General features: G+C 27.9%; 1 protein-coding gene and 1 pseudogene across 3 annotated transcripts in view; one reads left to right on the top strand and one right to left on the bottom strand.

Moving 5' to 3' along the window:
- The window catches only part of LOC145239851 (ribonuclease 3-like), a 92,165-nt gene that overhangs the window by 66,234 nt on the left and 11,362 nt on the right, over positions 1-14,569 (bottom strand). For all 3 annotated transcript variants that reach the window (XM_080103409.1, XM_080103407.1, XM_080103408.1), the window contains exons 6-9: positions 13,564-13,742; positions 9,470-9,550; positions 7,805-7,891; positions 4,909-4,995 (exon numbers count right to left, since the gene is read on the bottom strand). In XM_080103409.1, coding sequence (XP_079959535.1) covers positions 4,909-4,995; positions 7,805-7,891; positions 9,470-9,550; positions 13,564-13,742 — 434 coding nt within the window. The remainder of the gene's footprint in view (positions 1-4,908; positions 4,996-7,804; positions 7,892-9,469; positions 9,551-13,563; positions 13,743-14,569) is intronic.
- LOC145240585 (U2 spliceosomal RNA) lies at positions 12,305-12,442 on the top strand (annotated as a pseudogene).

Here is a 14,569-nt window from a genome sequence, read left to right as displayed (position 1 = left end):
TCTCACTATATAATAATTAAAATTAAAGCATGGTAATCATCTCACTATATAATAATTAAAATTAAATCATGGTAATCATCTCACTATATAATAATTAAAATTAAAGCATGGTAATCATTTCACTATATAATAATTAAAATTAAAGCATGGTAATCATCTCACTATATAATAATTAAAATTAAATCATGGTAATCATCTCACTATATAATAATTAAAATTAAATCATGGTAATTATCTCACTATATAATAATTAAAATTAAATCATGGTAATCATCTCACTATATATTAATTAAAATTAAATCATGGTAATCATCCTACTATATAATAATTAAAATTAAATCATGGTAATCATCCTACTATATAGTAATTAAAATTAAATCATGGTAATCATTTCACTATATAAGAATTAAAATTAAATCATGGTAATTATCCTACTATATAATAATTTAAATTAAAGCATGGTAATCATCCTACTATATAATAATTAAAATTAAATCATGGTAATCATCCTACTATATAATAATTAAAATTAAATCATGGTAATCATCCTACTATATAATAATTAAAATTAAATCATGGTAATCATCCTACTATATAATAATTAAAATTAAATCATGGTAATCATCCTACTATATAATAATTAAAATTAAATCATGGTAATCATCCTACTATATAATAATTAAAATTAAATCATGGTAATCATCCTACTATATAATAATTAAAATTAAATCATGGTAATCATCCTACTATATAATAATTAAAATTAAATCATGGTAATCATCCTACTATATAATAATTAAAATTAAATCATGGTAATCATCCTACTATATAATAATTAAAATTAAATCATGGTAATCATCCTACTATATAATAATTAAAATTAAATCACGGTAATCATCCTACTATATAATAATTAAAATTAAAGCATGGTAATCATCTCACTATATAATAATTAAAATTAAAGCATGGTAATCATCTCACTATATAATAATTAAAATTAAATCATGGTAATCATCTCACTATATAATAATTAAAATTAAAGCATGGTAATCATTTCACTATATAATAATTAAAATTAAAGCATGGTAATCATCTCACTATATAATAATTAAAATTAAATCATGGTAATCATCTCACTATATAATAATTAAAATTAAATCATGGTAATTATCTCACTATATAATAATTAAAATAAAATCATGGTAATCATCCTACTATATATTAATTAAAATTAAATCATGGTAATCATCCTACTATATAATAATTAAAATTAAATCATGGTAATCATCCTACTATATAATAATTAAAATTAAATCATGGTAATCATCCTACTATATAAGAATTAAAATTAAATCATGGTAATTATCTCACTATATAATAATTAAAATTAAATCATGGTAATTATCTCACAATATAATAATTAAAATAAAATCATGGTAATTATCTCACTATATAATAATTAAAATTAAAGCATGGAAACCATCTCACTATATAATAATTAAAATTAAATCAAGGTAATAATCCTACTATATAATAATTTAAATTAAATCATGGTAATCATCCTACTATATAATAATTAAAATTAAATCATGGTAATCATCCTACTATATAAGAATTAAAATTAAATCATGGTAATTATCTCACTATATAATAATTAAAATTAAATCATGGTAATTATCTCACTATATAATAATTAAAATTAAATCATGGTAATCATCCTACTATATAATAATTAAAATTAAATCATGGTAATCATCCTACTATATAAGAATTAAAATTAAATCATGGTAATCATCCTACTATATAATAATTAAAATTAAATCATGCTAATCATCCTACTATATAATAATTAAAATTAAATCATGGTAATCATTTCACTATATAATAATTAAAATTAAAGCATGGTAATCATCTCTATATAATAATTAAAATTAAATCATGGTAATCATCTCACTATATAATAATTAAAATTAAATCATGGTAATCATTTCACTATATAATAATTAAAATTAAAGCATGGTAATCATCTCTATATAATAATTAAAATTAAATCATGGTAATCATCTCACTTTATAATGATTTATATTAAATCATGTTAATCATCTCACTATATAATAATTAAAATTAAATCACGGTAATCATCTCACTTTATAATAATTCATATTTAATCACGGTAATCATCTCACTTTATAATAATTAAAATTAAATCATGGTAATCATCTCACTATATAATAATTAAAATTAAATCATGGTAATCATCCTACTATATAATAATTAAAATTAAAGCATGGAAACCATCTCACTATATAATAATTAAAATTAAATCATGGTAATCATCCTACTATATAATAATTAAAATTAAAGCATGGAAACCATCTCACTATATAATAATTAAAATTAAATCATGGTAATCATCCTACTATATATTAATTAAAATTAAATCATGGTAATCATCTCACTATATATTAATTAAAATTAAATCATGGTAATCATCCTACTATATATTAATTAAAATTAAATCATGGTAATCATCCTACTATATATTAATTAAAATTAAATCATGGTAATCATCCTACTATATATTAATTAAAATTAAATCATGGCAATCATCTCACTATATATTAATTAAAATTAAATCATGGTAATCATCCTACTATATATTAATTAAAATTAAATCATGGCAATCATCCTACTATATAATAATTTAAATTAAAGCATGGTAATCATCCTACTATATAATAATTAAAATTAAATCACGGTAATAATCCTACTATATCTTAATTAAAATTAAATCACGGTAATAATCCTACTATATAATAATTAAAATTAAATCATGGTAATCATCCTACTATATAATAATTAAAATTAAAGCATGGTAATCATCCTACTATATAATAATTAAAATTAAATCATGGTAATTATCCTACTATATAATAATTAAAATTAAATCATGGCAATCATCCTACTATATATTAATTAAAATTAAATCATGGTAATCATCCTACTATATAATAATTAAAATTAAATCATGGCAATCATCCTACTATATAATAATTAAAATTAAATCATGGTAATTATCTCACTATATTATAATTAAAATTAAATCACGGTAATCATCCTACTATATAGTAATTAAAATTAAAGCATGGAAACCATCTCACTATATAATAATTAAAATTAAATCACGGTAATCATCCTACTATATAATAATTAAAATTAAAGCATGGAAACCATCTCACTATATTATAATTAAAATTAAATCACGGTAATCATCCTACTATATAGTAATTAAAATTAAAGCATGGAAACCATCTCACTATATAATAATTAAAATTAAATCACGGTAATCATCCTACTATATAATAATTAAAATTAAAGCATGGAAACCATCTCACTATATAATAATTAAAATTAAAGCATGGAAACCATCTCACTATATAATTAAAATTAAATCACGGTAATCATCCTACTATATAGTAATTAAAATTAAAGCATGGAAACCATCTCACTATATAATAATTAAAATTAAATCACAGTAATCATCCTACTATATATTAATTAAAATTAAATCATGATAATCATTTCACTATATAATAATTAAAATTAAATCATGGTAATCATCCTACTATATAATAATTAAAATTAAATCACGGTAATCATCTCACTTTATAATAATTTATATTAAATCATGGTGTAGGTTTCAAGTTGAACATAATGTCAGAAATATATTTACTTATGGTGTGCTAGCTTTGATATGAGGGGAATGTATTAATCCAGTTTGGAGAATACTAAACAAGATTGTTATCTGCTTTGCTGTTCATCTCAAGTGGTAAATTTGCGTATGGGTTTTGAGTGTACAAGAATATACAAAACTGAATTTTTCCCATCATGGTACAAATGATTGTTATTTCAATTTACTGAATAGCACATGTTACGATTTTTCTATTGTTATTCTTGTTACGAGGAAAAATATAATTCATTTCAATCTAGACGCATATTTTCTTACAAACCAACAAATTGCTGTTCACCTCCATGTAATTCAGTGGAAATTACAACTGAATAATCTTGTTTAGAAATTGTTGAAATCCAAAAATCAGTTCAGAATAGTATTATTAATGTTCCTACACACACACTTCATATAAGTTATTTAGTCAGATTTTCCAAGTTGGATCTAAAAAAAAAAAAATAAATTGAATAAATCTAACAAATCAATATTTGATTCTGACTAACATCTTTCTATTTATTCTTTAAGAATGTTCTTTTGACGATAAAAGTGCAATTCAGTTTAGTTTCTTTCAGAAAAATAATTATTCTGATAATAAAGATTATTACAATGGAGTCAATTTTGAATAAAAAAAATATATGAGAGATAAATCCTATTTTATCTTAAAAGTAAAAATATAAGTTGCAATATTATTTTGACGCAGATGTATAAAGATAGGTTAGTAGGGTAAATTTTCATGTAAGGTTAAAAATAAGTAGAATGCAAGATTGTTTTCTGTTTATAAATGTAAACTACAAAAAAAAAAATCCGATAGTGATTGTCCAAACCAAAGTAATTTGTGCTGTTTTTCTTTTGTAATGTTTACTAGAAAGGTTAGTAAACACAATAAAAACACATTTGCAATGACAGAGAAAAGAGAAGATAGAAACTTTAACAGCCACATTACCACTGTGACTACAGAAATTTGACTAGCTGATTTTGCAAACAAAGTGGACAAACTGGGGAGATTAAAGAACACACCAGTCACATTACTAAGTGAACTCCCTTAAATTTTGAGCTTTCCTTTTCATTTCTTTGTGACTTACAGATATTTTTTAAATTTAAAAATTCAAACTAAAATGGCATTAATGAATAGCAGACTATGCCATGGTAGGTACAACTAATACATAAAATGAAAAACTTACATTCTCAAGTTGATAATGAGATAAAAGAGAGAATCCTTCAAAGATGTATTCATGGTTATCGTGTTCTATAATTGTGGGATTTTTACTCTGAAAAATAAAGAGATTTTAGATTAAAAAAAATTCTAAATGTATTTGTATTATTAGTTTATTTCAATGAAGCAAGTATTCATACAAGACAACTTGAAATTAAATGAAAAATTAACTGAGGATAAAAGTTTTAAAGCATCCATTTCTTGTCTTGATCATCTTAGTTCAGATAGAAATAAATTTTGATCAAGAAAAGTCAGAATCTTTCACTTTTCTACTAATTATTGTTTTACGTCACATTAAAATTCAAGTCCAGAAAGACCATCTGATATCAATATCAGATGGTCTTTGTTAGAAAATAAGTTGTACATTTGGGGCGGAGAATTTCTTGATTAGGAAAAGAAAAAACCAAAGAAAATGGAGATTTTAAGTGGGGAAGAAAAATAAACATGCAATTATTTTAGAATTTACAGATTAATTTCACATAACTTTAACCTAACAAGTTGACTTTTTTTATTAACTTATATAACAATACCCATACTTTGCTTCCTAATCCTATTTTTCATGTTTTCTTTTTTCCTATAATAAAATATAGAATCAATTCCATAGTGAAATGGTGGAGCCTAAAATTTCTTGAAAAAAAAAAAATTAGCAACTATTCTAAACGACCAAGAAAAAAAATATAGGATCATTCCTGGAGTTCAATGTTCGAGCCCAGAATTTCTTGATTAAATATACTTTCCTGGGCAGCGCCGAAACATGTATCTTGCTAGTAAAACAAAATAAAAGCAATCGACCAACTTTTACTCATTATCCATCAGAGCTAAAAGTAAGGTGTTGATAATGGTTCAAATAGTCAAATTGAAGGGAAAGATGTAAAAAGAATGAAAAAACAAAAAAATGATTCGGAGATTATACATAAATTATATTAAGTCCTACTAACTACTTCTACTTACCGAGAGGGTTGCTAAAACTCAGTATAAATAATTATATACAAGAACATCCTACATGAAAAATACTGTATAAAAAAAAAACATGTATCTATGTATGGTGACACATATACACATGAATTGGATCTATAAAAGTGAAACTGTATAGCTTGTTCCACCATTATATCTTAAGGTGTACCAGTTTAAATCCATCCATCACACGTTTGCATTGTTTTGTCTTCTATAAACATAAATTCCTTCTTATATACACATTAAAACAATGCTTCAAGTAAACTACTTTTACCTATTACAATTATAATAATTTCATCCTGTGTCCCCCAAAAAAATGTCATTTTCTCCGGTTGAAGTAATCCCATTGTTTGATCATTTGGTTTATGATTTCGTAGATATGAAGTGTGTGACTATCTTTTACTTTAAATTTCCCTCTCAAAACTGGAGCAAAACACATGTAGAACCACAAGTATATTTCTCTTCTCTTCTACTCCGAGGCATCACCTCGTCCATAACATCAAAATGAAGAAAAGAAAAAAAAAATCACAGACCAAACTTCTTACCTTGATAAAGCTATCTTTAGTGACTTACAATATCAAAAAAGGAAATAAAAATGATTTTATCATTATTTCAAAGTTTTCAAATTTCTCATTTAAATTTTATTCAAAATAAGTGTCTTCTAAAAGTGTGACCATCTTTTATTTTATATATACACACACACACACATATATATATATAAGCGGTTTGAGCACTATAAAAGTGATGGACAGATGTTTGTTTAAAATAGACATTTGGCGAGGGTATTTACAGGCACCTCTCCCGTGGGTCGATCAGTAGAACTGCTAACTATCAACGCGATGGTTCTAGGTTCAATCCTCAGTTTGGGAGAGATGCTGGTCTAGCGGCACTTATAAGTTGTGATACAACGAAACAGGACTTTATGTTGATGACTACTGAGCTGAATGTGTGTGTGTGTGTGTGTGTGTGTGTGTGTCTGGTCACAAATAGGCTCCTATATGGTTGACTATTTTAAAAAACTGATTACATATAATGATAGAAGATGTATCGAGACACAGGAATGGGTATGTTTGAGCTGGTTCATTAAAATTGTGGGGTCTGCGTTCGCGTCTGGTCCACAAAGTATGGAAATAAAAAATTTAAAAATTAAAAAAAAAACGTTTACAAGTGTTTTTGATATAGATGTACATAAGAATACTTTTATAAGTATGTTTTAACTTAAATAGGGATGGTATAATAAAATTGTGGGGTCTGCGTCCGTGCATGGCCTCCATAGAATAGAAATAGGTACAAACTTTAATAAAGACTTTTCATATCTATCTGCGTAAGTATACTTTGATAATTATGTTTCAGTTTGAAGAAATATGGTATAATAAAATTAGGGGGTGTTCGTTCACGCCTGACCTCCATAGAATGGAAATATGTCACAAAGTTTAACAAGGTTTTTTAACATAGATCCACAGAATATTGTGATAAGTGTTTCAGTGTGAACAGATATGATATAATAAATTATGTGGTTTATCTATTTTATTTTTACTTTCATCATATTCTGCTTTGGTTTTGATACACCCAAATTCGAAGGTATCTCTTTACAACCCTTCCTTTTCATAACCTATCATACTTTCAGAAATCAGAGTCCATTTTCTGTAGACTGTTTTTGAACCCAGTCAACGACGGGTACTTTTGCTAGTGTGTATATACATATATATATATATATATATATATATATATATATATATATATATATATATATATATATATATATATGGAAAAGTGGAAACTGGCATCAAGATATAGAAATCCTACAGTTGGGGAACACATTGAAAAAAAAAGCTAATGAAAAGGAGAATACTCATCACAAATATTTGTCAACCAATGTTAGAAATACAAAACGGATGCCTAATACTTACTAAGAAGTTGGTTGGAGGTGACATGGTTATGTGATAATGATACAATCGGTTTCCATTATTACTTTCTTCTGTGCAAGGTTCAATTGGCTAAAACAGAAAAATTTAAATTATAAAAAATAAATAACACAAAAAAACAAGTAGATAAATAGAAAGGCCAAATTAGTGTGAACAATTCATTCCAATGACGTATTGTGCCTTCAGGCTGACTTCTTTGCATTGTTATTTTTTTTATTTTGTTTTATGGTGTATGAACCATTACTAGATAATTTAATGCCACATCAAATCATTTTGATAAAAGTGTTCATGCTTCAAGTTTTTAAGAATTCCAAATATTTTTATTCTTAGTGATTGCTTTAAATAGTTATCCATCATTTAAATGTATTATACCACCAACTGAAGTTTCATGTCATGCAGCAGATAGCTTTTATTGAACCCATAGATAAAACCCTGACAGATACTACCACTTCAGGTAAGAGTGACCTAGTAACAATGGTATTACAGAGGTGACTCCACACTCTCCAAAGTTTTTTAATTTTAGGCCTCCCATACCAGATGCAAATAAAAGTAAAATGGTAAAACCAAATGAAACAAAAAATGTCATTTAAACAGTTTCTTTAATTTCATCTAAGTTAATAATCGTCTTAATTTTATCGATAATTTAATCGTCTTAATTTTATCGATAATTTCATCGTCTTAATTTTATCGATAATTTCATCGTCTTAATTTTATCGATAATTTCATCGTCTTAATTTTATCGATAATTTCATCGTCTTAATTTTATTGATAATTTCATCGTCTTCATTTTATCGATAGTTTAATCGTCTTCATTTTATCAATAATTTAATCGTCTTCATTTTATCAATAATTTAATCGTCTTCATTTTATCAATAATTTAATCGTCTTCATTTTATCGATAATTTAATCGTCTTAATCTTATCGATAATTTAATCGTCTTAATCTTATTGATAATTCAATCGTCTTAATCTTAACGATAATTCAATCGTCTTAATTTTATTGATAATTTCATTCTCTTAATTTTATTGATAATTTAATCGTAATTATAACGAAAGTTCTTTCCTTTTTACTTTCTACTTGGAAAAATGTTGCTTATGGAATTAATTCACTAGTATAGAGTGATGCCCCCCTCTAAAAAATTCCATCCATGCAATCGTTTACAAAATGCACAATTCTCTCTGTAATCCAACCATATGTGATACACTTCAGTTTATGCCTAACTTGTCCACCAAATTTCATTCATGAATGTTCAACAGTCTTTGTTTTATTGCTGTTCAGTTTATTATATTTGGGAACACTTTATTATTTGTTCCATCGATAGGAGATGTGATCCTGAGTAGACTTTATATTCACTGGACATTAACTCACATGAGGTTATGTGAAACATAATATCAATAAAAACATTCTTTAGCTGCAGAAGGCCATTAAAGCTAAACTCAAACATATCCAAGGTAAACGAGTACATTTGCAGCATATAATTGAACAGTGATAAAACACAAGATTGTTGGATATTTCAGACTGAAATTTAGTGGACGAGTCAGACATTGATTGAAATTTAGTAATGTGAATTTTATTAGCGGTTTCATGGGCAACATTTAATTTGGGCCATCCTATATATCTAAAATGAATCAAATCATAAAACTTACTAACCTCTTCACCAGGAAAAATATTGTGCCTGATTCCTGTTTTTCGAGCCTTAAGACTACATCGACACAGAGGACCATCATTCATCTGTATAAGAAAAAAAGACAGTTTTATAGTCAAGCTTATCTGACACAACCTAAGATTAGGGCTAAAGCAACAAGTTTTTTTTTTTAATTTTTGCTACATGTATTTATTCAGCATAGCAAAAATAAAATTTGAAGTGCATTCCAAAAGAACCAATAAGAATTTACGAAAAATCAAAATTAAAAAATAGGATGGTAGAACACATACCTACATCAAGATAAAAAAAATAAAAGATTACTAAATTAAATAAAATGAAAATCAATATTGGTTATAATAAAACTTTAAAACGATTAATACTTTTAATTAAAATATAAGAAAAATGTTTACATTCTATAACTATTTTTTTTACTGTGGTCACATGAACTATTTAACTTTGATATAAAATAAAACTAAATATAAAATTTTATTTTCTTTAAAGAAAAAAAAAAGTAATGCTCACAATTTTTAATTAAAATCATTATGTAACCAGATTTACGACTAAATTTGTAAAAATTAAAATAAATATATTAACAATCCTGACTTGAAATTTTTATCTGAAGCTGCACCAAAACTGAATTTTTATGAAAACTGACAGCACTTTTGTAATTCTGTATGACCACATACAACATCTGTTGCACATTTCTTAACAATTGTGACCATTTTCATGGAGAAAAGATGCACGAGAAGACATTCAACAAATATAAATTTATTTAAAATGTTTTCAATAACAATTAAAATCAGCATCAATATCTTTTAAACCATGTATATCAGTTTACATGGAGAAAATTCTTCCAATGCATTCTGGAAGATTTCTTGGAGCCATAATTCTTCTATAGAAGTTAAGGGGCTACAGCTTATGATCATTACTATTGTGAAATAAAGTTGATTAATGCCAATATGTAAAAAATAAAGAAACTTTAGTTATAACATCGGTAAAATATGAAATATGTTTAGTTTTCATCTTCTCAGTCAGAACAAAACAATGTAATAAACCTCTTTTCCGCCATATCTTTCTCTCTCATTTTATTTCCTCCTGTTTTTTTTTTTGTTATTACTTTCATTCTTACATCAATCTAAGTTCAATTACTCTACTAGCCTTTATGTACATGTTGAAATTGCATTCTGCAAAATAACCTATGCTTGCATTTTTTTTAGATGACAAATGGCTTTAAGTAAACAACTTGAATGCTTATCACAGTAGTTGTGATTGACTAATCAGATTGCATTTAACTATACAAGTAGACATCACAAGCCAGACAATTTTAGTAAAATTCCCTTCAATTTCGACTTATGACAAATTAAATTGGGGTTATTTTATAAATTTGATGTGAACAAAATTTAATCTTTTCTTTTTATAAATGTACAACTGTTGTTCTTGTGTCATTAACAGTTTTTAGTTGCGTGCAAGCAACTCTATAAGTCGGTCGGTCTGTTCGTAACACTTTTGTGCTTGGCCTTTTTGGTTAAGATCAAAAGTCTGTTCTTAATAGATGCTGTTCCTAGCTTTTAAAGTTTTTCTTGACCTTTTGGCCAAGATCAGAGTGTAGTATCTGTTCCGGCAGATGCTGCACTTAAGATAATTTGTACCAGTCAATGGAGGGGAAACCCTCTATACTGGGACAATTATTATTTTTGGTAACCAGAGTGCTCCCTTTTTGCCTACTTTTAGGGGAGCTGGTTTTTACCTCACATTAAAAACGGCCTTGTGTCTAATTTGCTCAGTGGGGGAGCAAATAAACACCATCAGAGTGTAGTATCTGTTCCGGCAGATGCAAACAAATTTCTTGGCCTTCGGGACAAGATCAAAGTGTAGTATCTGTTCCGGCAGATACTGCAAGCTATGACTAGCTAGGACTAGCAAAGACCAGATGTGGGGGCAACCCCACATGCCTGACCTTTAACCAGTTCCCATTTCCCACCTCTCGGGAGCTGGTCCCCTTTTTCCCTTCCCCCTCCCTTCACTCCTCACATTAAAAATTGGCCTTGTGCCTAATTTGCTCGGTGGGGGAGCAAATAAATACCATCTGTTCCGGCAGATGCTGCAAGCTATGACTAGCTCTGACTAGCAAAGACCAGATGTGGGGGCAACCCCACATGCCTGACCATTAACCAGCTCCCATTTCCCACCTCTCGGGAGCTGGTCCCCTTTTTCCCTTCCCCCTCCCTTCACTCCTCACATTAAAAATCGGCCTTGTGCCTAATTTGCTCAGTGGGGGAGCAAATAAATACCATCTGTTCCGGCAGATACTGCAAGCAAAGACCCTATGTGGGGGAAACCCCACAGATAAGACCTTGGTCAATGTAGGGGCAACCCTTTATACCAATTGTCACTATGCAGCTCCCCTACTCGCCGGGGAGTTGGTCCCCATTTCCCCTTCACTCCTCACTTTAAAAATCAGCCTTGTGCCTAATTTGCTCGGTGGGGGAGCAAATAAATACCATCTGTTCCGGCAGATGCTGCAAGCAAAGACCATATGTGGGAGAAACCCTTCATACTAATTGTCACTATCCAGCTCCCCTACTCCCCAGGGAGCTGGTCCCCATTTCCCCTTCACTCCTCACATTAAAAATCGGCCTTGTGCCTAATTTGTTTGGTGGGGGAGCAAATAAATACCAACCCCACATATAAGACCTTGGTCAATGTAGGGGCAACCCTTCATACCAATTGTCACTATCCAGCTCCCCTACTCCCCGAGGAGTTGGTCCCCATTTTCCCTTCACTCTTCACATTAAAAATCGGCCTTGTGCCTAATTTGCTCAGTGGGGGAGCAAATAAATACCCTTTTCTTGGCCTTTTGGCCAAGATTAAAGTGTAGTATCTGTTTTTACTACATGCTGTACTTATGTTTGTAACTTTGTGATATAAAGTGGGGGATCACTTTTCTGTATTAATTTAATGTAAAATGATCACCCACTTTACAACCAGTCAGTCTCAAAGTTATTCAAGTCATTATCCAGATCATTCAAGTTGTTTTTGAACGATTCCAGTTATTTTTTAAGCATTCAAGTCATTCTTAAGGTCATTCAATTCATCCTTAAGTTCATTAGTCATTCTAAGTCATTTACTTTTTATTTATTTAAGTTATTTCAGCCCATTTTTCGGTCATTTTAATTTATCTTTAAGAATTTGATGTCAATCCTACATTCACACATTCATTCATTACACGAGAGCACGCGACTAATGGCTATCAGCCTTGTTTTTTATATTACTTCAAATTATGTTACTATTTTCAATGGAATTTTAATGTTGGTGTTAATCAATTTTATGCATATAAACGGTTGATATTTTAAAGAGAAAGGACCTGTCATCAATATGATGGGCTTAATGTAGGTTTTTTAAGATATACTTCACCAAAATTATTGTGAACTAATTTTTTCACTTATTATAAAATTGTGTATCTATCAGTTTTTACATGGTCCAAATCTGATTATTTTTTATTGATTTACAATTAAAAGAAAAATCTAGCTTCATATCTATTCTGCTCTGAATCATATTACAAACATTCAATGCATTAGCTGTTGAAATGAATCTTATAAGAACAGTAAAAATTGTGTTCCCATGTCATTTTTGCACACATTTTTTGGGAGTTATGGAATTTTCTGGTTTGATTCAATAATTATTGAATTCCATTTATGAAATTTCCATTTACCACAAAATTATATTACATTTGTAAGGATTTTTCACTTGTAATATACAAGCAAACTTACATATTTTTAGTTATAAATTAGCTTCTTTTACCAAAAGTACACAAGACAGCAAATTTTCAAATTTCCAACAAACTTTGGGCAGCCATAATTCAGTAGCTAATTGTGATACCAAAATAAATCTGGTATCATTGTTTATCTTGCAAATATCTGTTTCTACATTAAAAAAATTTAGATATAATGAAAATAGAATTTTAGTTTAGGATACCTAATTTAAGGAAACATTTTGTAACATTTTGTATGACAGACTATCATAGGTTTCATAGCAATGGCCAAACCCTGATAACCAGGATTTCCTTCATTAAGATAAAGATGAATCTCAAAATTCATACCTCTCCAGTATCATTGTACCAAAGTTCTTCATGCAAGCGGTAAGGATGCCGCTTTTTGCGATTCAGCTCTTCTAACCACTCATTAGTTAATTCTTCCGATGTGCTGTCATCTGTATCATCTGTATCTTCAGAAGAGTTTTCCACAATAGTAGAATGGCAGGATGAGGAAGATTCACTCTCTAAAAGAAAATTAACCAAACAATGATAAAATGAACCTAACAAAATCTAAATTTATATGCTAACAAAGTGAATACAGTAAATAAATTTAGTATATAAATGAAAAGAAAACAAACACTTTGGCAGATGTGCAGTTTAGTTTGTAAAGATAGGTCCTCACCCTTTAATGTTAAATTAAGAGTTGGTATCTTGCTCCATTCATGATTGTTAATTTAAAAACAAACATCCAATTCATCAAATGAAAATACAAACAACCTTTTGATACAAAAATATTTTTTTTTTTTTAAATGCATATTTTGGAATAAGAATGTTTTAAATAATTAAGAAACAAAAATATTTATTTCAAAAATGAAACTGTTCAGATTTATTGATAGATAAAAATGGAAGGTGTTTTGTTTACTTATTGATGATAAATTTCTTTTTCTTTGTTTAGCGTTTTCTACAAAATTTGCATTTACAATATTATTGAGACAGGATAAAAAGCAAGTTTTATACTTTCAATGTTTTTAGATATATTCATTTTTGAAGGATACAAATATTAGCGGTTTCATGGGCAACATTACAAATGATATTATATCATATATTATCATTATTATATTAGCATTATAAAGAATGCAAAAATATTAAGGTTGTTTACAGCTGTTTCAAGATGACGTTTATTTTTAGCTATAAAATGCAACATAAAATTTGGTCAAAACAGCATCTTTAAAAAAAAAACCGGCCATTTGCCTGTTTAGAACAAATTTCTATGTTGCATTAAAAACCAAAATTGTTTACAGCAGTTATGCTGTCATGCTAAATCTATTGCTTCCAGCTAAAAAGGTTTGTG

The sequence above is a fragment of the Euprymna scolopes genome, chromosome 19 (assembly GCF_053919585.1).
Source record: "Euprymna scolopes isolate OS-2025 chromosome 19, ASM5391958v1, whole genome shotgun sequence".
NCBI lineage: Eukaryota > Metazoa > Mollusca > Cephalopoda > Sepiida > Sepiolidae > Euprymna > Euprymna scolopes.
The sequence above is the reverse complement of the archived record's forward strand: the minus strand, read 5'-3'. Positions and strand labels throughout refer to the sequence as shown.